The sequence below is a fragment of the Annulohypoxylon maeteangense genome (assembly GCF_022496945.1).
Source record: "Annulohypoxylon maeteangense strain CBS 123835 unplaced genomic scaffold GGS22scaffold_15, whole genome shotgun sequence".
Classification (NCBI taxonomy): Eukaryota; Fungi; Ascomycota; class Sordariomycetes; order Xylariales; family Hypoxylaceae; genus Annulohypoxylon; species Annulohypoxylon maeteangense.
Window position 1 is genome coordinate 315581 of NW_025953262.1, and position 16653 is coordinate 332233.

At 46.9% G+C, this 16653-nt stretch overlaps 6 protein-coding genes and 1 non-coding gene across 7 annotated transcripts; 3 read left to right on the top strand and 4 right to left on the bottom strand.

Moving 5' to 3' along the window:
* Positions 1-541: 541 nt before the first annotated feature.
* On the bottom strand, positions 542-1508 carry GGS22DRAFT_169517 (uncharacterized protein). The gene is made up of 3 exons (XM_047962332.1): positions 1189-1508; positions 1122-1131; positions 542-1058 (listed from the first exon to the last, which is right to left on the bottom strand). Exons 1-3 carry the CDS (start codon positions 1342-1344, stop codon positions 850-852), a joined length of 375 nt encoding a protein of 124 aa, XP_047816308.1. The 5' UTR covers positions 1345-1508; the 3' UTR covers positions 542-849.
* A 336-nt stretch (positions 1509-1844) lies between these two features.
* Positions 1845-2888, bottom strand: GGS22DRAFT_169518 (uncharacterized protein). Its single transcript, XM_047962333.1, has 2 exons — positions 2225-2888; positions 1845-2148 (listed from the first exon to the last, which is right to left on the bottom strand). Exons 1-2 carry the CDS (start codon positions 2746-2748, stop codon positions 2082-2084), a joined length of 591 nt encoding a protein of 196 aa, XP_047816309.1. The 5' UTR covers positions 2749-2888; the 3' UTR covers positions 1845-2081.
* Positions 2889-3055: 167 nt separating this feature from the next.
* On the bottom strand, positions 3056-5112 carry GGS22DRAFT_169519 (cyclin-domain-containing protein). The gene is made up of 2 exons (XM_047962334.1): positions 3931-5112; positions 3056-3873 (listed from the first exon to the last, which is right to left on the bottom strand). Exons 1-2 carry the CDS (start codon positions 4614-4616, stop codon positions 3441-3443), a joined length of 1119 nt encoding a protein of 372 aa, XP_047816310.1. The 5' UTR covers positions 4617-5112; the 3' UTR covers positions 3056-3440.
* A 1212-nt stretch (positions 5113-6324) lies between these two features.
* On the top strand, positions 6325-9855 carry GGS22DRAFT_169520 (ARM repeat-containing protein). The gene is made up of 3 exons (XM_047962335.1): positions 6325-6756; positions 6819-8500; positions 8554-9855. Exons 1-3 carry the CDS (start codon positions 6471-6473, stop codon positions 9565-9567), a joined length of 2982 nt encoding a protein of 993 aa, XP_047816311.1. The 5' UTR covers positions 6325-6470; the 3' UTR covers positions 9568-9855.
* Positions 9856-12338: 2483 nt separating this feature from the next.
* GGS22DRAFT_169528 (family A G protein-coupled receptor-like protein) lies at positions 12339-13902 on the top strand. The gene is made up of 3 exons (XM_047962336.1): positions 12339-12903; positions 12964-13112; positions 13193-13902. Exons 1-3 carry the CDS (start codon positions 12482-12484, stop codon positions 13486-13488), a joined length of 867 nt encoding a protein of 288 aa, XP_047816312.1. The 5' UTR covers positions 12339-12481; the 3' UTR covers positions 13489-13902.
* Positions 13903-14098: 196 nt separating this feature from the next.
* GGS22DRAFT_t106 lies at positions 14099-14188 on the top strand. Its single transcript has one exon. It is a non-coding gene; the product is annotated as a tRNA-Phe (tRNA).
* Positions 14189-14270: 82 nt separating this feature from the next.
* Positions 14271-16440, bottom strand: GGS22DRAFT_195754 (uncharacterized protein). The gene is made up of 7 exons (XM_047965711.1): positions 15714-16440; positions 15494-15652; positions 15419-15434; positions 14940-15356; positions 14758-14865; positions 14643-14698; positions 14271-14589 (listed from the first exon to the last, which is right to left on the bottom strand). The coding sequence occupies exons 1-7, from the start codon at positions 16341-16343 to the stop codon at positions 14533-14535; spliced, it is 1443 nt and encodes a 480-aa protein (XP_047816313.1). The 5' UTR covers positions 16344-16440; the 3' UTR covers positions 14271-14532.
* Between the last annotated feature and the right edge of the window lie 213 nt (positions 16441-16653).

The window sequence follows — 16653 nt, forward strand, 5'->3', positions numbered from 1 at the left end:
CGAATATCTACACGTTTGGCTGGGTTACATTTCTGCCGTTGCTCGCCGTTGCCACGAGGTGGGACGTTCTGGGTGGCGAATAATGGGATGGATGATTTATCGTGGTGTGCAGGTAGGTAATGGTGTTGATATGAATGGTGTACTGAGGCCCGAGGTAGGCATGTCTTGCAAATATGTGAGTCTGGGAAAAAGCAATGCTTGATAGACGGTGAGCTATGTACTGGTAGCAGCAGGTCTTGAGAATGCGTTAAAGTTAAGACCAGCTTATGTACCACCACGAGTAGAAATAGCTTTGAATAGCAACATAAAAAAGCAATTGTTCTTTAATTCATGTTTTCTTAACACGTCCCGATAGTTAATAGAACTGTTGTTGCAATAGACACTTTACGTGGTTAATAGGCGGTGAAAAATGTACGTCTTGGTGGGGGAGGAAAGCAGAGAGCTTGGCTATGTCCAAAAATAGGACCATGTATAAATCCTTATTAGAACCTCAATGATTTGATCAAGTCACTGATGATGTATCGCATATCGGAACGAGAAGTGTGCAAATCGTTTTATTTCATGTGCGTATTCATGTTCATAAGCTGGGCCGAACCCAGTCCAGAGTAGATCTTTAGCTACCGTTGCTTGCTACAGCCATAACGTTCCGCCCGCAATTGTCCGTCCATGTCCGAAATTCGTGAGTATCTGAGACTAAGAGCCGAAAGTCAAGTTATAGTAAAGCCGATGGTGATGAGGCTCCTAAAACGCCGAGGAAAATGTTTGTCGATGCAGATCCGATTGGTAGACAAGTTGAAATTCCTGTACCGAACAAGTTGGTGCGCCAGGGGAGAGGATTGGCGAACCAATTTAATCCTCGTCCATCTTGTCTCCGTGATCCTGCTCCTGTTCCTCGCCGGCAGGCTCGTAGTCGTCCTCATCCTCATCATCATCGTCCTCAGCGGGGTGGTCTTGGGCAGCTTTGGCCCAGTCGATAACGCGGCCACGGGTTCGGCGACCACCATCGACGATGTTGTTGAGATCAATCTCGTCCATGTTGTCATCCGCATCTTCGTCGCCTACGTAAACTATGTTAATATGTTGCTTGCGAGAGTACATCCTAATTCACGGAGAAAGCTTACCACCCTCGCCCTATAAAATCGTTAGCTTGCTTAATTATGTTATAAAAACCGGGTGTTGAAGACATACCTCTTCCTCTTCCTCGTCGTCATCATCATCGTCCTCGTCCATGGCGGTGTCGACGGGATCCTCGGCGGTGGCCTTACCCTTACCCTTCAGAGGCTGGTCGACGGCCTTGGTGGCGGAACCATCTTGGGGGAGGGTAGCGCTGCTATCGGTGGCCATCGTGACGGTATTTGTTCGGGGTTATGTGAATATGTGGGTGAAGAGGTGAACGAATAATCAGAAATTCACTCAAGTTCAAGTGAATAAAAGAGAGCGTTGCGATTGATCAATGGCGAGATTGGTATCAGTCGCAGTGGTATGTCGCAAATGTTTGGATTGGACGAAAAGTTGGAGAAGATCAAATGGGAAAAAAAAGGTAGAGCGCTGAAAAAAAGTACGGTGCTAGGTACCCGCGAGGTTCTGTTCATTGGTTGGTGCGGACCAATGCTACCTGTAGCTACCGTCTCCAGAGTTACTCCAGGATGAGAAGGCACGCTAGCATATTTTAGGGATGGCGCGTGCAGTTATTGGTTGACCGCCTTCAGCGGGTAGGGAAGTTGGACCTGGTGCACGGATGCCCGCTGTGATGCTACAGTATTGTACCGAAGTACTTAATTCCGTACGGTACGTACCTGACCAACGTGTTTTTCAGAATCACATCTGACGATAACCGAGTTGATAGGTAGTGGGTTCTTGATATACTATGTAGCATGTTTGAATAACTTAACGAGTTACTGAAGTAACTGAGGCATGCTTTATATCAAGTCTGGGTAACTTGGTATATCGAAGGAAGTGTCATAGGAGCGTCTGTAGTACTAAGTAGGCCACATTATCCATAGAACATAGGAACAGCACATCTTTGGAAGAGTTCGAGCCAAAATTTCCTGAATTGAATATTTCTACAGCCGTATAATCTATTATTTGCCTTGCTCGCCACCTCCGGCCATCGTCATCACAAGAACGATACCTATCATCCACCAATACCTGTAGAGAATAGTCAGCAAACAGATCCAAACAGCCCTCACCTACACCTATCCAAGCTAAGAACAGATATACATACTTCTGCAAGAATGTCTTCTCCTCCGGCTCCACCTTATTGCCCTCGGGGGAGAGTACAATGGGCTTGTTCAACTCAGGCTGCTTGCCGGGCTCCGTAGTCAGCACCAAAGCCTGCGGACCAAAATCCCTCGTCTGCCCAGCATCGATCCGAACTCCCTTCAGCGCAGCGCTGAACACGTCGCCCTTCGCATCGACAGACAGTATCAGCGTAGGCGAGTATCCCTTGCTGAAGTTATCCACCGACGCCACCGATGTCGACGACTCCCACTTCTTCGTTGACGGGTTATACACGCCGACGCGCACTAGCCGCGCCTCGTCCGGTATCTCGGGCGCTTCGTATGATGTGACTTCAGCCGCGTCTGAGGTCACGGTTGTTGGGTCGTAGCGGATCTCGGCTAGGGGTGCTGGCGCGCCGGGCGATTGCGTGATGGGTTGGATGTAGATGGCTGCTGTTCGGTCGGCGGCGCTGGCTACGCTGGCCAGAGCCAGGGCCGTGAGGCCGGTGAAAACTGATGAGAACTTCATGAGCTGGTCTTCGGCAATCCTATGTAAATTGTTGAAGACTCAATGCTGCAAGAAAATGGAATATGTGGAGGGGTTATTGATGTGTGTAGCTTTAGAAGGTTCAGATAATGTTCCAAGGTTCTTTCGTTGTTTCGTAATCGTTGGTCGCTGATTCCCCATTTTTTTTCCAGAGCCCTGTAAAATAGCTACAGGTATCCAATCCTCATTGCCTTATTAGCTGATTGAGCCTCAACACTCAACTCAATTTCTAGCGCACCGTACATAATGCATTGTTCACATAATACTAAGTACTTTGGCAGAAGCAACATTTGAGCTGGAATTGGTTTCGATTTAAAATGTAGAAAAGCATATAGGTTCATTATCTGGCTGTTAGATCATAGCTGCATCGTCATGAAGAGGAAACACTCCCTGGTAACCCCCTCGAACTTCGTACTCTCACTATGAACATCACAACCAGTTGGGTATGTCCTAGGCTCTCCTTGTCGTCGTAAAATGGAATCGCCATGTCTCTAACCAACCAATCGTGTTGACCCAATCCCTGTGCATTTAACGCCAAATGCAACCAATGCCCCCGGAAAACTCCTGGATCAAAATATTCTCGATATGCGCACCTAATGTCCCGAGTAAGACCTTTACTTGCTTTTGCTGCGGGGTCCTCTCCACTGCCTTCCCTTCGTGTCTTCTATCATAATCTATAAATCCTTGGTGTCTTCAGGTTCGTTCTCGTTGTCAGGTGAAGAGGATTGCTCCCCTTCTAAAACGTATCCGGCGCAACGTGCGACGAGCCCTTTATAGTAGGCCACTAGTACTTCGGGATTTGGTACTATCCTCCAGTCTACCCGGGTTAAGAACTCGAGTTCTAGTAGTTTCAATTCTGCTACCTTCACACCGCCTACTCGTGCATAGAAGGTATTATTCCAGAATGAATCCGACAAACCCTTCCCCGCTACCGTCGCCGCAGTGATCAGGAAACGATGTACGGTCAAAGTGTTGATCGTGAAATCGGGATAGTACTCGCATAGACGGTCGATATAAGATACCATGGAGAGGAGAAGAGGCGGAGTTAAAGTGGCATGTTTCGCAAGCCGCTGTAAATAGTCCAGGACGGAGATGGCTGGTGCCGTCCTATGTAATGGGTTAGTGCCATCAATTAATCAATCAATTACAACAATCGATGCATACCTAGAATGAAACCGTGTGAGATGGCCACTTTTCATGGCTATCGAATCGTTTGTCTCAATCAGCTCTCCAAGCATATTCGAGATAAGAATTACCATATCCTCCACCTCGCACAACTCGTATCTCAGAGGTAATGCTCTAGGGGGACATTCATTGGGTTTCGACCTTTTAGGCGTACTCGGTTGACTTGATGCCACTACCGACGAAGACGGGTTGGGCCTGATAGGATCCTGTGACTTGCGTCTCTTATTAGGAGAGAGCGTTTGAGATTGGCTTCTCGCATGTCTGCTGGGTGAGGGTGTAGGCTCGGAAGAATTTTCTTGTGAGACGGATTGTGGCCTGGGCTGAGGCGGTGCGGTCGTCGGTGTCGCTGTTTTCGCGGCGGTGGAGCTCGATATCCTTGGACCCGATACCTGGGCAGATCGTAAGGGGACCATTGGATCGAAAGGTTCCATGGGAGAGTATTGGGTAGCGGCATCAACTCCAACATATTGCTTTGGCTTGGAGAGAGAGGGAGATCGCAAGGAGTTAGAAGGCGAGGAGCGCGATAGTGAATGTCTAGATTGGCGGCGTGGCAGGGGCACCGTTATCTTAGGCGATTGTTGTGGAGAGTGAGGGGTTGCATAGTGGAATGTCCTCGGTGATGCGCTTGCTGCTCCTAGTATAGTTGGCGACGACGAAGTTAACATGATTCCCAAAGCGTCTAAGGCGTCATAATGTCTCAGCCGCGTTGGTAATAGGGTCACAGGAGTCGCAGGAGTCGCAGAAAGTCGCAGGAATTTGCAGATTAGGCCGCAGCAGATTAGACTCTCTCCTACGGTTCATACATACGTAGGAACGGGCCGCTATTTTCTGTCGAATGATTTTCTTCGCTTGTACGTTTGCGGTTTACCTAAAAAGGGGGAAATCGGTTTAGGTGACAGTCCGTCAAAATCTGACGAGAAGTCCGCTATTTGTGAGAAGCGATAGTGGGACATGGATATGCTCGAACTCCATGATTGAAGGGTTTTTGAGTTGTAAGGAAGGCCAAGAAATGCACCATAGACCGGAGAAGGCAAATTTCTAAAGCGCTGCTTGCCCAGTCATTTGTTCGGGCAATACGTCCTTTCCTACGACGGAGACCCACACCCATCCAGGTTCTTAACCTTTTCTTACCTAAAAAGCCTTCTAGCCCACCGATCAAGTAGGTACGCCCTAGATATGCATCTTGGTAGATACTATAAATTTAGGGCTACCTACCTGGGCAACCCAAGACTTTGCCAAATTGTTCGAATGAATTCTGGATTCTCCATGATCTACACTGTAGGTACACATGCATATATGTGTACATAGGTACTTAGGTAAGCTAAGATGATTCGATATCAACTTCCAAGTTGTTCCTTTTCCATGATGAGAATCATATATTATCCATAATGTACAAATATTTTTAAATATAAAAGCAATGAAGAATTTTCATTCAAGTATCCTCATAGTTGCTTCACAATATCAATGGAAAATACATTGAATGTTGAAGAGAATGGGGGTGACGGGATGTCCGTTCAACTCAATGCTCGGTGTCTATTAATCCTAAGCTAAGCTTCCTAGCCTTTGTCACGGGGTCAAAATTATCTGACTAGAACTTGGGATATACCAGACAAGACCAATATATTACATAATATACTTGGTATGGCCTTTTGTTTTAATTGAGTCTCTAGGTAGACTTCATGATATAAGAGGATGTCGGGTTGGGAATTGTAAGACTAGGCTGACTGGGCAAGACTCTCTTATCAACATCACGAGATTGGTATGCCTACATCCAATAAGCCTTTTCGATTTATGTGTAACAGAAGTTATAATATCAATCGCTTATACTTTACTTCCCATCTACCTAGGCAGGTATATGTGATATACCTAATCTCGACAGTCCTGATTTCTCAAGATGCCGAAATCCCGTAACAAGTGCTTTCCCACTCTCTTTTCATCTACGAAGGGAAGCTAATACTTGAAATATATCCATTTAAACTACCTAGTAGGTAGTTAGCGCCGGCAGAGCATAACATTATGGATATGACATTGTTCTACATTAGTAAGGACGATGAAAATTGTTTTCTCATAGGTATAATCTGATCTTTCTAATGACGTTTGCTTTGGAAGATGCCACTTGATGACCAGGGTGTACCCTGTAGTAGAGCAAAATATTTGGTAAAAAATTCGAGTCTTAGTCTTCCGAGTTGTCGGGCTGCTGTTAGTGACAGAAAGAGGACCTGAGCAGGCTAGGCGGACTGGATTTTGCTGTTGTGCAACGATGACAGTTGAACCGTGTACGCACGAGCCACCTATAGTCTTAAAGACATTCTAAGTACCATGTACTTCTTTGCCCCACATGCCATCCATGCACGCAAGTACAACCTTACGTTCGCGATAACTAAGGTCGCTATCGACACATGCATTTATAAACTGTTGAATATTACTATAATCATCATCACCAATTGCGCTACCATTTATCTTCTTTTGCTCTACTTTAAAAATACACGACTCTGTAGTTTTTCTCTAGGTCGCCATCGATGATGGTTGCTGACCCTCAATCTATCCTAGCCAAGCTCGGCGCATCGACACCGGAGCGACTCGTCGCTCTGAGATGCTTGAAGAATGAATTAGTTGGTCATAGTCAGAAGAAGGAAGATTGGGTTCGATATGGAGTCCTTCGTCCTATCGTTAGGATCATTGCTCCTGAAGCATACGAAGCTAATGACGAAGATACGCGACCGTCTTTCCTAACCTTGAGCACATTTACGGACGGAGATGCCGCGAAGCTACAGGCCCTACAGCTTCTTGCTACTTTTGCGAATGGTATATATCACGATACTCACCTTAACCTCTATACGATATGAGCTAACATGTTTGTTCTATAGCTGGACCTGCTTTTCTCTCTCCGCTTCATGCAGTTGGTGCATTACCCGCAGTCCTGAGTAGCTCATGTCTTCTAAATGAGCACAACACGATCGTCTTGGCTGCCCTCCGAGTGGTGCGAGACATCGCTGCAGCTGCCGAATATGCTTCTTCATCCTCTCCAATTACTCCAGCTTCCCTTGCCGACTCATTATTTACCGACCATAACCTAGAGCCCTTCTATCGTATCCTCTCCCGTAAACCCCCGAGTGTTAACAATGACGCCCAAACACAAATGATCGCCTGTCTTATCAAGAGTCTTTGTCGTGAAGAACGGCATCAGTCAGTTTTGGTTAGCAGTGGAATCCTCGATGCTCTCGCTACAAAGTTAGCAAGTTTTATTGCCTTCAACGGACAGGTGTTACCGAGGGCTGAGATGCTTGCCCGTTCTGAAGGCTTAGAAGACTACATACCGGCGCCTGCTATCTCTCATAGTAGCTTGAATGGAGTATTGGGTGCAATCGCTTCGATTATAGGCGAGTCGCCATACCGAGCGTGCAAACTAATTTACTCCCCATCGATACTGGCTATTCTTCCCTTGGCTGATATTGATCTGACCACAAATTCGATGGCTGGCTTGAAGCTCATGGAATTACCTGGAATCCGACCAACAAAACATATGACTTTCCAGCCCATGGATTTGCTTCTCCCCTATAACCCACCCCAGGTCAATAATACCGTGATTCCGCCATCGAGTGTTCTACGTGAAGGTCAGGGTCACAACGGGCGCTCAGCATCCAAATATCCGAATAGTACCACTCCACGAACTCAATCAGAGGATAATTCGGCTTCTAATAACGATTCTGATGGCGAAGAGGCGGAAAGTCCTCTAATACCCTTGTTGATTTGCGCTATTCGATCCTGGCGGACTCGTGGCGGCGATGTTCTTGGTGCTACAGCCATCTTGACTTCTCTATTTAAGGCTGGATTGGCTTATAAGACCAGAGAATCCGACTTGGGTCTGCTTATTATACCAATTATTTTGAATATCCTCACAGAAGCTGACATGTCGTCTAAACTCTCTGACTTGAATGATTGGGGTTCTAATGTATCCTCACGACTTCTTCCCATCGAGGAAATGCCGGCAATATTGGCTCGTCTCATCACCGACAGCGAACTATTGCAGAAAGCAGCGTTTGAGTGCAACGCAGTTAAGGTATTATGCAAGTTACTGAAGGAAAGCTGTGGACCACCGCCTTCACTTCCTAAATCATGGTCGTGGTCTCCACATAGTCGGAGTCAAGATACGACGGATGAACTCCCCCCTGAATGCCGTCTAGGAGAAGAGGGCCAGCATAGGCATCTGGTCCATCGAATCAACGTTAGACAAAACACTCTCAAGGCCCTCGGCGCACTGGCAACGTACAAAGACGATTACCGAAAAGTAATTGTTGACCAAGAAGTTATACCATGCATCGTTGAATCCTTAACCCCGGCGCCCGATAATCCGATTTCGGTAGTCCTAGCGGCTTGCTACACGGTTCGTATGTTATCTCGCTCTGTCAATATCCTCCGAACAACTTTAGTCGATCATGGTGTATCTGCGCCTTTGTGTCAGCTACTTCGGCACCGTGATGTCGAGGTGCAGGTGGCGGCGTCGGCGTCGGTCTGTAATCTAGTCATGGACTTTAGCCCGATGAGAGAAGTAAGTATCCTGAACTCCAACAAGGCCGTTTAATCAATACTAATCATTCAAAGCCCCTTATTGAGGCGGGAGTTCTGAAGGCGTTATGTGAGCATGCACACTCACACCATGCATCCTTACGGTTGAACTCTCTATGGGCACTTAAGCATTTGGTTCATTCGGCAAGCGTTGAACTCAAGAAAAGAACTGTAGAAGAGCTCGAGTCCGGATGGCTAGTACGGCTGATCTGCGACGATACTGAAGACGATGCTCTTTTTTCGGCAAAGACGAGGAGTGAGAGGGAAGCGGCTCAGGATACGCTAGATGATATGGACGAGGACATAGATATGGGGCTTGCCGAGGACCAGTATCGTACCTGGCTCTCGGCCTCTTTCTATAAGACGCCCGCGATTCGAGTCCCTTCTGATGCTCAAATATTGCGGCGCGCTGAGGGACGACTAGAGAACCTTCGCGAGGCTGAAATAAACCCGATCCGCAAGGCGAGGCACGATGACCTTGCTATTCAAGAGCAGGGCTTAGGATTAATAAGGAACCTCATAGGTGGGGCTCACTCGAGTAGTAACGCCGACTCGCCAAATGACACGACGGAGATGATCGACTTTTTATTTAGCACATTAGGGCAAGATCGATTGTTTGAGATTCTTGCCTCGAAGCTACGGGTTAAGGTCCTCCACCCATTTAGCCAGCGGAATGGTACGGGCACGGAAACGCGCATTCTTCCGCCACAGACCAAGATCATTGAATCAGTGATTTACATATTGGTTCATATAGCAGCTAGTATACCACGTCACCGGCAACTAGTTATATCACAAACAGAACTGCTCAAGCAGTTGGCCAAGCTGTTTAATAATCAGGACAGAGAGGTGCGAGTTGCTCTGTGCCACTTGATTAACAACTTGACGTGGCAGGACAACGCCAACGATAGTCACGGGTGTTCACAGAGGGCTTCTGAGCTTAAGAAACTAGGCTTCCTGACAAAATTAGAGGCCTTGAAGGAAGGTGATGATGAACTTGACGTGCGGGAGCGAGCGAAATCAGCCTTATGGCAAATGAAACCGGCTTTTTAAGCTTTTCTTTCATGATGAATTGCCCTTGGGAGGAAGCACAATAATTCAGTGTACGATTTTTGCGACGAAGGGAAAGAAGGCAAGGCAAGACGACTTGGTAGCGTGCGAAGACTTCAGGATGAATGTATTCATAAGCCATGGAAGGCATTCTTGGCGCAGTGGCGTTACAAGGAAAAGGTCTATGTGAAAACATACCCCTTAAACCCATGGAATTATGTTTTTAAATGCGCTTTAGATACTATCAACTATGTGATTCTGGGCTTCTACTCCAGAGAAGTCGGGCATCTCACCGTCGCTCAGCAGCGGCTACCAACATTGATTCTATGTAATCTGTACCACACCAGCACATCTGCATGCAGCCTATCGCCAAAAGAGCTTTGATTTATACTTCACTATTGTCCATTTTGAGACTACCTATAGACCCGTTCACAGCCTCTGTTTAACCAAACAGCTAAGCAGGCACCCCTTTCCCACCTCGGCACACCGCTGATCCTCGAGTAGTAGATAGAACGTGCAACAAGCGAGGATGCTACGCTGGAGTATTTGCTCGGGGGCGGACCATGTACGCCGGGCGGAGAAGCAATATGTCTCTTACCTAAAGGTTGCGACGGTGCGAGCCAATGGCGTGAGAGGCGTGGGTGACACGAGTGACATGGTTTGCTAGGCTTTTTTTTCTTTTTTGCAAATACCATGCCTTAGCAAAGCGGGCATGATTCAGCGGCCGCATTTCCCCAATGTTCAAGAGCGAGCGAGTGGGAGGTCGCCTCGACGCCACATGTAGGGGACTCTTTGCCAATTAAGAAAGTGAGAAGTGAGGAGAATAATGCATCTGAAGATCAAGACAAGGGGGCCTAGGGAAGATCATTTGTCTTTTTATCACAATGTGATATTTGATATTCATTGTCTTATAACCTACCCGGGTTGCTTGCAGAGGAGCGGTTCGCTTCGGTGCTTGGAGATTTGATAGCTCTATTACGGATTACATAATTATTCGATCACTCATTTAAAGTAAATTGATTGATCGACCTAAGAATTCGAAGAAGGCGGAAGGTCCGATGAAGGTCGAACGAAAGAAAAACTCCGGATTGTTCGGCAGGTGCCGACTAATAATAAACCATTTAACAAGGAAAGTGGTCCGTGTGTCCGACCACACTAACGTGTAAGGACGTCTAAACAAGCTTGTCGAGCTTGTCCTTCTTCTTCCTACCAACTTTCAACTTCTCCAGAACTGCTGATTATTGGTCAATCTCGAACCAATTTGAGTATGTAATCGCAAATAAAGAAGAAGGTCCAAAAAAGCCTCGTCTGGTGGTATGACTACCGTGTCGTCGATCATCGTCTAAGACAGGCATAGCGTTGCATCTCGATAAATGGTCTATTCCGTCAAAGCCGGGGGGAGCTGCATGCAATTGAGGCTCTCAGTGGTCCAAACATTTCATTCTCCAACTCCCCTCTCTTCTAAGCTCCGTCTTAACCATCGGAGCATTAACGATAAGCCTAATGAATCGAACCAGAACCAAAACTAAAAACTAGGAGTGATCGACAAAATTAATCGAAACGATATCCTACTCTTGGAGTCGTTTATGAGAGGCATACATCGTTTCAAGGGAGCACAAGAAGACAAGGTGGTGTTCGATGTGATGGTAATATAATCGAGTTTTTCATCTCTTACAAAATCTTCATCGTAATCACGTCACGTCACGCCAAGTCGACGCCACTATGCATCTTGCCCAGTCGCTTACCTACCCTACCGGCCTTCATCGGATGTCGATTATCGAAGCTCCCCTGCAAGCTCCGGCATTCATTCACGATGTGAGCTTTATTTGGTGTTTCCACTACCTGTTCGGGATCGAACGTGGTCGAGCCTTCGGTGGGGACCTATCACTATTTTGAAATCGTGCATCTTGTGCTAGCTCATCCGATGCTGCCGTGAAGCAATCCACCAATGTCGCCATTTCCGCGACGAGGCCACGGCTATTGTTACATGCTACTCATCGCTAATACATGTAGTCCGTTGAAATCTTGACGCCATTGCCGAGATTTACTCATTCTTACTGACCCAACCCGGGCGAAAGTTACGCCCTTCTTTACTGAACCGTATTCTTCCCTCCAGCTCTCAAGATCATTTGTAAGAGAAGCTTGCCACCCCGAGTTCGCTTCGCTGATGCGTATCATTATAGATTTTGCTACGGAGAGCAAAAGGTATTTCTCAACACAAGTATGAGTATCGGTTTAAACCGGTGGCAAGCTGCCACGTTCTTGTAATGGCTGCTGAGTCCAGCAGCTGCCCCACACTAGGGCTGAAGGATCGTCAACCACATTGGCTCAAGAGCCATGTGCTACAGAGACTCTTTATTTCATGCCTTGTTTCCTTTGTTTTGGGTCAGAAGACACCGAGTTGCTCCGGGCTTCCGTATTATCGTTCCTAATAGAGCTCCGAGGGGGTAACAATGTAGTCTAGCTCATGCTATTAACGCATCACCATGGTCCCGTCGTGATCCGCCGCTCGCACTCTACCGGACCTTGTGGAAGATTCTATACAGAGGTAAGTAATGGTAAATCATATGATCATCTTAGCGGAAAACTTCGTGCGGATCTCGGCTTTAGCTACCACCGCATCCAAGTCCTTGGCTATTGAGTCATCGCCAATGACGGTTCCGAGCTTTGCGTGGTTGCAACTCTACCGCATTCGATCTTCGATGCTCGTGCAAGGGTAGTTGTTTTCTATTATAATACGAGCCTTGCCCGCCTTCGTTTTTCTACTCGCTCATCCAGCTACACAACGAATCACAGCAAGTCCCGTGATCCAAAGGCTATATCTGACATTCCCCTATTCACTTTGATAGTGATCACCCCCTATTTCGAACCACCCAGGCTTGCCTAGTAGGTATCAACAAAACAAATTAACAACGCGATGGCGATTCTATTACATCGTGCGAATGATGCCCTCAACATCAACCCCCCGAGCGGAGACGAGGCGCTGAGTGTAAACGGAAGCGACTGGTTATGGGCAGTAACGGCTATTTATGTTGTCTCGTTCATTGCCTTCTTTGCTACTAGTTTCGTGGCACGATCTGGTGAAAAGATCTTCCACTACCTCTTCACGATTGCCCTCCTCGTCGGTTCTATCTCCTACTTCGCTATCGCTGCTGATCTAGCCTATGTGGCCATTCCTGTTGTCAACTCCAAGCCTGTCGAGACATGGGTTCGTCAAGTCTTCTGGGCAGAATATGTCAACTGGGTTGTCAGCTACCCCGTCATTGCCATTGCTCTTGGTTTACTGAGCGGTGTCTCATGGGCAACTATCCTCTATAACGTTGCTCTATCATGGACCTGGTGAGTATTTCTGAAACTCGACGAATCCCCTTTATTACAAACTCGGCTAATCGGTATTAGGGTCATTTCGTATCTTGTCGCTGCCTTTACCACATCTAACTACAAATGGGGTTTCTATGCCTTTGGCACGACTGCTTGGGCTCTTCTCGCATTCAGCACTCTTGCGGGTGGCTCGACTGCGGCTAAGCGCGTTGGTGTCGCTAGAGACCGTATGTGCACCATTCTCATATTTACTCTCGAGAATCCCGAGAGCTATAAAAAATGGTATTTACTAACTGTTATATTGCAGACACCGTCTTATCGGGATGGGTCAACCTCCTATGGCTCTTGTACCCTATCGCCTGGGGTCTCTCGGACGGTGGAAACAAGATCGGCGTAACACCCGCTTACATTTTCTTCGGTGTTCTGGATGTCCTACTAGTTCCGGTCTTGTCATTCGTATTCCTATTCCTTGCCCGGAACTGGGACTATGGCAAGCTGAATCTCGCCTTCACTCGATATGGCCGCGTTCACCAAGCCGGTGAATTCCCCGAGAAAACCGCCACCGCTCCGGCGCAGCCCGTTGTCGGTGAGCAAGCCGCATAGACGGACCGAGTATTAATATAGGCTGTGCGACTTTGCGCCGCGTTGAACGTCGATTGCAGGTCTCCCGCAAGTCGCCCGATCCTTCCGCGTACTCGCCTTACTTCCCCCCAACCTCGTTCGCTGTCAATTATGGTAGGCTGGGCCTGTCGCTCTTTTATGATGTGATGATCATGATTCATCACGAAACTGTACCATCTAATGCGATCTTAATCAATCCAATCGGGATCTTGGATGGTCGCAATATTTATTATACCCCCTTCGCTCGTTATGAAAGATGGATGAGAAAGAGTCCCGGAATTATACCCTTGGTAATACTTAGGTGTTAAGGAAAGGAGAGGACATAGGTCCGGTAATTATTAATGGTCGTAGTAGTGGTAGTGTTGAGATAAATAAAATACCCCCTCGTTGCTTTTACATTTGCATGCGGAGTTTTCCTTCGTTGCTTGAATATTTACATAATGCAATGACTTGGTGTTTTGTTAAGCTAGCTGGCTAGTAGACTGGTAGTATACTCCACCTTATACTAGCGACATGGTCCGTCCTCGCTTAGCGAATTGCTCGACTGCGATGGGTTGGTTTATAGAGCTTCTTTGATACTTTATTCATATAAGCGGGGTTAGCTCAGCTGGGAGAGCGTCAGACTGAAGTCCACTTCACTCTTGCAATCTGAAGGTCATGTGTTCGATCCACATACACCGCACATTTGTTTTTTGTGGTTTCTTCTAGATTCCATATATTACTAAGTTCGTCTTTCTTTCTTTTTGTCGAGTTTCTAGATACGTCGTGTGCTGTATTGAATATACCTCCAAACATGTATTACTCTCTTCCTGCCCTCTCGTGGCATCCTCCTAATGTATCCCATCGGTAACCCTGTTATATCTCTAGGGGTAGCTTCAACTTCGATCCCTCGTCTATTAGTAACCGTATTGTGGCCGTCTCAATGAGCTAAGTAGTGAAGCCGTAGTTAATAGGAACTCAATAGACGCAAGGGTAGAGGTACGAAATCAGTTCAAAGAGGCACCTACCAAGTAGGCAAGGATCTAGCTACTTGTTTTTCTTAGTTTCGGCAGCCGCCAAAGGCATGAACAATGTCTCGATCAGCTAAGAACAAGAATTAGTGGTTGAACCTGATATATAGTCGCTGTAATACTCACCCATCTCTCTAACCCACGCTCATCACGGAATTTTTTGAACTCGTCATCAAGCCTACCTATTCACTCGTAAGCGTCGATGGTCTCTAATTTTAGGAGGTCTAGATCATGTACATACCCGCGAAAATGTGAGCGACTTTAGTAATGTCATCATTATTCTTGAGAGTATTGAGGAAGTCAACAGCTCGGTTTGATGACCCAATCTGGCCAATTAAAAATTTCACACCTATTCGCCATGAATCAGTTATCAGTATAGCAACGATACCCCGAATTTAGATGGAGAAAGCGTCGAAGACGTACTGTCTCGTGGAAATCCATCTTGAACTAGCCGGTCACCACACTCCACAATGACCTTCGCAAGCATGTCCTTAGATTCGGGCTCGGGGCCACCATCAGTGATAATAGTGATTAGGAGCGGTCTCTCAAGAGCTTTAGCTTCAAGCCTGCTGTAGACAAGTGGTTCAAGGATTCTCTCTTCTAAGGTCGTGCCGATGTTGGTATTACCTTTCGGGACTATAGAGCTGATGCTGGTCCCTATGCCCTCGAGGTCTAGGCTTGTAGAATTGTCTGTTTCGTTATTGATGAAGCGAAGCGCAACACCTTCGCCGTCGGGGAGGATTCGAGTAGTGGTCCTAGCAATTCGGAGAACAAGTTCCTTTTGGTTTCCCCAGCGGTTTTCTTCTTTGCCCTTGTTGTTAGTCATTGAACCGCTGTCATCTATGCATGATTAGAGAAAAAGCTTAAGTTAAAATGCTAACTAGAGCTAGATACCAACTTACCACAGTAGATTACCTGCTGATGCATGGTCACTTGGGTCGTCTTTGGCAGAAGCTCTGGGCTGCCCAGGTCCGTACTCGAGTCCTTTGCAAGGTCCACAGATTTTGGGCTAGGTCCTGAATGAAATTCTTTTTGTCTTTGAAGAAGGTGTTCAGCACGGGATTATCTTTTACATAGACGTCGACATTCCTGACAAAATCCTCTGGAGTGAGCTCCTCTGGGCCAGGGTTTACACGCTACAACTCAGTGTTAATGGCCTCCGATAGGTATTGTTACTTTATTTTGGATCTCTCATACCGAATCGATGCGTGGGTTTTCCTCGCCGCTCAGCCCAAACACCCGTACTACAATTCCATCCAAGAGATACCCTACAGTGAAAATGATGTAAAGTATGAATGTTACTACATCAGAAGCAACTCGCATAAGGTCAAATTGTTCCTTGGAAGGGTCCAGTGCGCGGAGGATGGCCTTGTTCCCGGTGTTCTGAGCTACCTCTTTCGCATTGAAGCCGTCATTGTTTTTTATTTCGAGGCTTGCACCAACTCTTCGCAGCAATCTAACCGTTTCGATGTCAGCCTTCTCAATGGCATACATCAACGGAGTATTATTCATGGCGAGACCACAGGTTTTGTCGATGGATCGGGGTTTATGACGGAGGAGCGTCTGTACGATCAGCGGACGCTCGTTCTTCGTCTTCCAAGTAGCGAGGAGAGGCGTCTCGCCATCTTTGCAAGGAAGATCAACATCTGCGCCTTTCAGGAGGAGTTGGTCGACTTGTTTCTGAAATCCAGATACTCCGGCGGTTACAAGCAACGTCCAGCCTGAGCTATCTTCTCTCATGTTAATGATAGTCGAATTAGGTTTGAGCCAACTGTTGAGCCTGGCTCTAGTAAGGATTCCCTTACGAGCATCTTCAAAGATTGACATTTTCACAGCTGTAGGTCAAGTGATGGAAAAAAGGAGAAAAAAGGAGAAAAAAGAGATGAACATCAATAAGGCGGCCTGTTCGATCTTACCGCTACCCCTATAAGGTATGAGGTATTGTGGCAATACTGGATGTAGTGAAACACAGATATGTAGGTAGGTATCTAGTAGGTAGGTATCTATGTACTAGGTATATGTGGCTTACAGTAGAAGAAGACTACTGGTTGAATGACACGCCTCCGATGCCTCCTACCGTCTCGGAGTATCCTAAACATCCGGCAGTCTTCTTGTTGAGCTGTTAGGCTCTCTATGA

What these genes read in the sequence shown, in the direction of transcription:
- GGS22DRAFT_169517 (XM_047962332.1), bottom strand. Translation starts at nt 1,344, where the DNA reads ATGGCCACCGATAGCAGCGCTACCCTCCCCCAAGATGGTTCCGCCACC.
- GGS22DRAFT_169519 (XM_047962334.1), bottom strand. Translation starts at nt 4,616, where the DNA reads ATGTTAACTTCGTCGTCGCCAACTATACTAGGAGCAGCAAGCGCATCA. An exon ending in CTCACACGGTTTCATTCTAG is followed by an intron (nt 3,874 to 3,930) that starts GTATGCATCGAT and finishes CCCATTACATAG; the next exon opens with GACGGCACCAGCCATCTCCG.
- GGS22DRAFT_169518 (XM_047962333.1), bottom strand. Translation starts at nt 2,748, where the DNA reads ATGAAGTTCTCATCAGTTTTCACCGGCCTCACGGCCCTGGCTCTGGCC. An exon ending in GAGAAGACATTCTTGCAGAA is followed by an intron (nt 2,149 to 2,224) that starts GTATGTATATCT and finishes TATTCTCTACAG; the next exon opens with GTATTGGTGGATGATAGGTA.
- GGS22DRAFT_195754 (XM_047965711.1), bottom strand. Translation starts at nt 16,343, where the DNA reads ATGTCAATCTTTGAAGATGCTCGTAAGGGAATCCTTACTAGAGCCAGG. An exon ending in AAAACCCACGCATCGATTCG is followed by an intron (nt 15,653 to 15,713) that starts GTATGAGAGATC and finishes ACTGAGTTGTAG; the next exon opens with CGTGTAAACCCTGGCCCAGA. An exon ending in AGCGTGGGTTAGAGAGATGG is followed by an intron (nt 14,590 to 14,642) that starts GTGAGTATTACA and finishes TCTTGTTCTTAG; the next exon opens with CTGATCGAGACATTGTTCAT.
- GGS22DRAFT_169520 (XM_047962335.1), top strand. Translation starts at nt 6,471, where the DNA reads ATGATGGTTGCTGACCCTCAATCTATCCTAGCCAAGCTCGGCGCATCG. An exon ending in TCTTGCTACTTTTGCGAATG is followed by an intron (nt 6,757 to 6,818) that starts GTATATATCACG and finishes TTTGTTCTATAG; the next exon opens with CTGGACCTGCTTTTCTCTCT. An exon ending in ACTTTAGCCCGATGAGAGAA is followed by an intron (nt 8,501 to 8,553) that starts GTAAGTATCCTG and finishes AATCATTCAAAG; the next exon opens with CCCCTTATTGAGGCGGGAGT.
- GGS22DRAFT_169528 (XM_047962336.1), top strand. Translation starts at nt 12,482, where the DNA reads ATGGCGATTCTATTACATCGTGCGAATGATGCCCTCAACATCAACCCC. An exon ending in GTTGCTCTATCATGGACCTG is followed by an intron (nt 12,904 to 12,963) that starts GTGAGTATTTCT and finishes AATCGGTATTAG; the next exon opens with GGTCATTTCGTATCTTGTCG. An exon ending in CGTTGGTGTCGCTAGAGACC is followed by an intron (nt 13,113 to 13,192) that starts GTATGTGCACCA and finishes GTTATATTGCAG; the next exon opens with ACACCGTCTTATCGGGATGG.